At 54.9% G+C, this 426-nt stretch overlaps 1 protein-coding gene across 1 annotated transcript; it reads right to left on the minus strand.

The window, feature by feature from the left end:
* Positions 1–224: 224 nt before the first annotated feature.
* PPTG_24648 (hypothetical protein) lies at positions 225–400 on the minus strand (the record flags this gene model as incomplete). The annotated part of the gene is made up of 2 exons (XM_008918115.1): positions 225–275; positions 353–400. The coding sequence occupies 2 exons, from the start codon at positions 398–400 to the stop codon at positions 225–227; spliced, it is 99 nt and encodes a 32-aa protein (XP_008916363.1).
* Between the last annotated feature and the right edge of the window lie 26 nt (positions 401–426).

Raw genomic sequence — 426 nt, forward strand, 5'->3', positions numbered from 1 at the left:
AGGTCTTGAAAGTAGCACTAGCTGTTAGTCGATCCGTGCCTGCCCTGCGTCGTCCTGAGGCCCACGCATGTCACCGGTAGCCGACATTTGTTCGGAGTCACACGTTCAGCACGCTCTCCTGCTCTCCGCGCCCCCATTTCGTGTTCTTGGTCTCCTCGTAGCCGCTGCCAGTGCTTTCAGAGCAACTGGTCACCGGCAGTCGTAACGTACTTGTCCACCAACACTCAAATCTCCTTGGCCAGGCCACCCATGGGCTTGAACGACTCCTCAATGGGCTGTAAACCCTTCCAACTGATCAGGATCTCAGATCGTTGATGTCCTTGTTCCACCTATGCCCTTTTAACTGTTCTACAGCTGAAACGATACCTTGTGAGGACACGTGCTCCAAGAGCTCGTCCATCACGTTCAGGCTGTCGTCGGCGTAGA

Source organism: Phytophthora parasitica, assembly GCF_000247585.1.
Source record: "Phytophthora parasitica INRA-310 unplaced genomic scaffold supercont2.142, whole genome shotgun sequence".
NCBI lineage: Eukaryota > Oomycota > Peronosporomycetes > Peronosporales > Peronosporaceae > Phytophthora > Phytophthora nicotianae.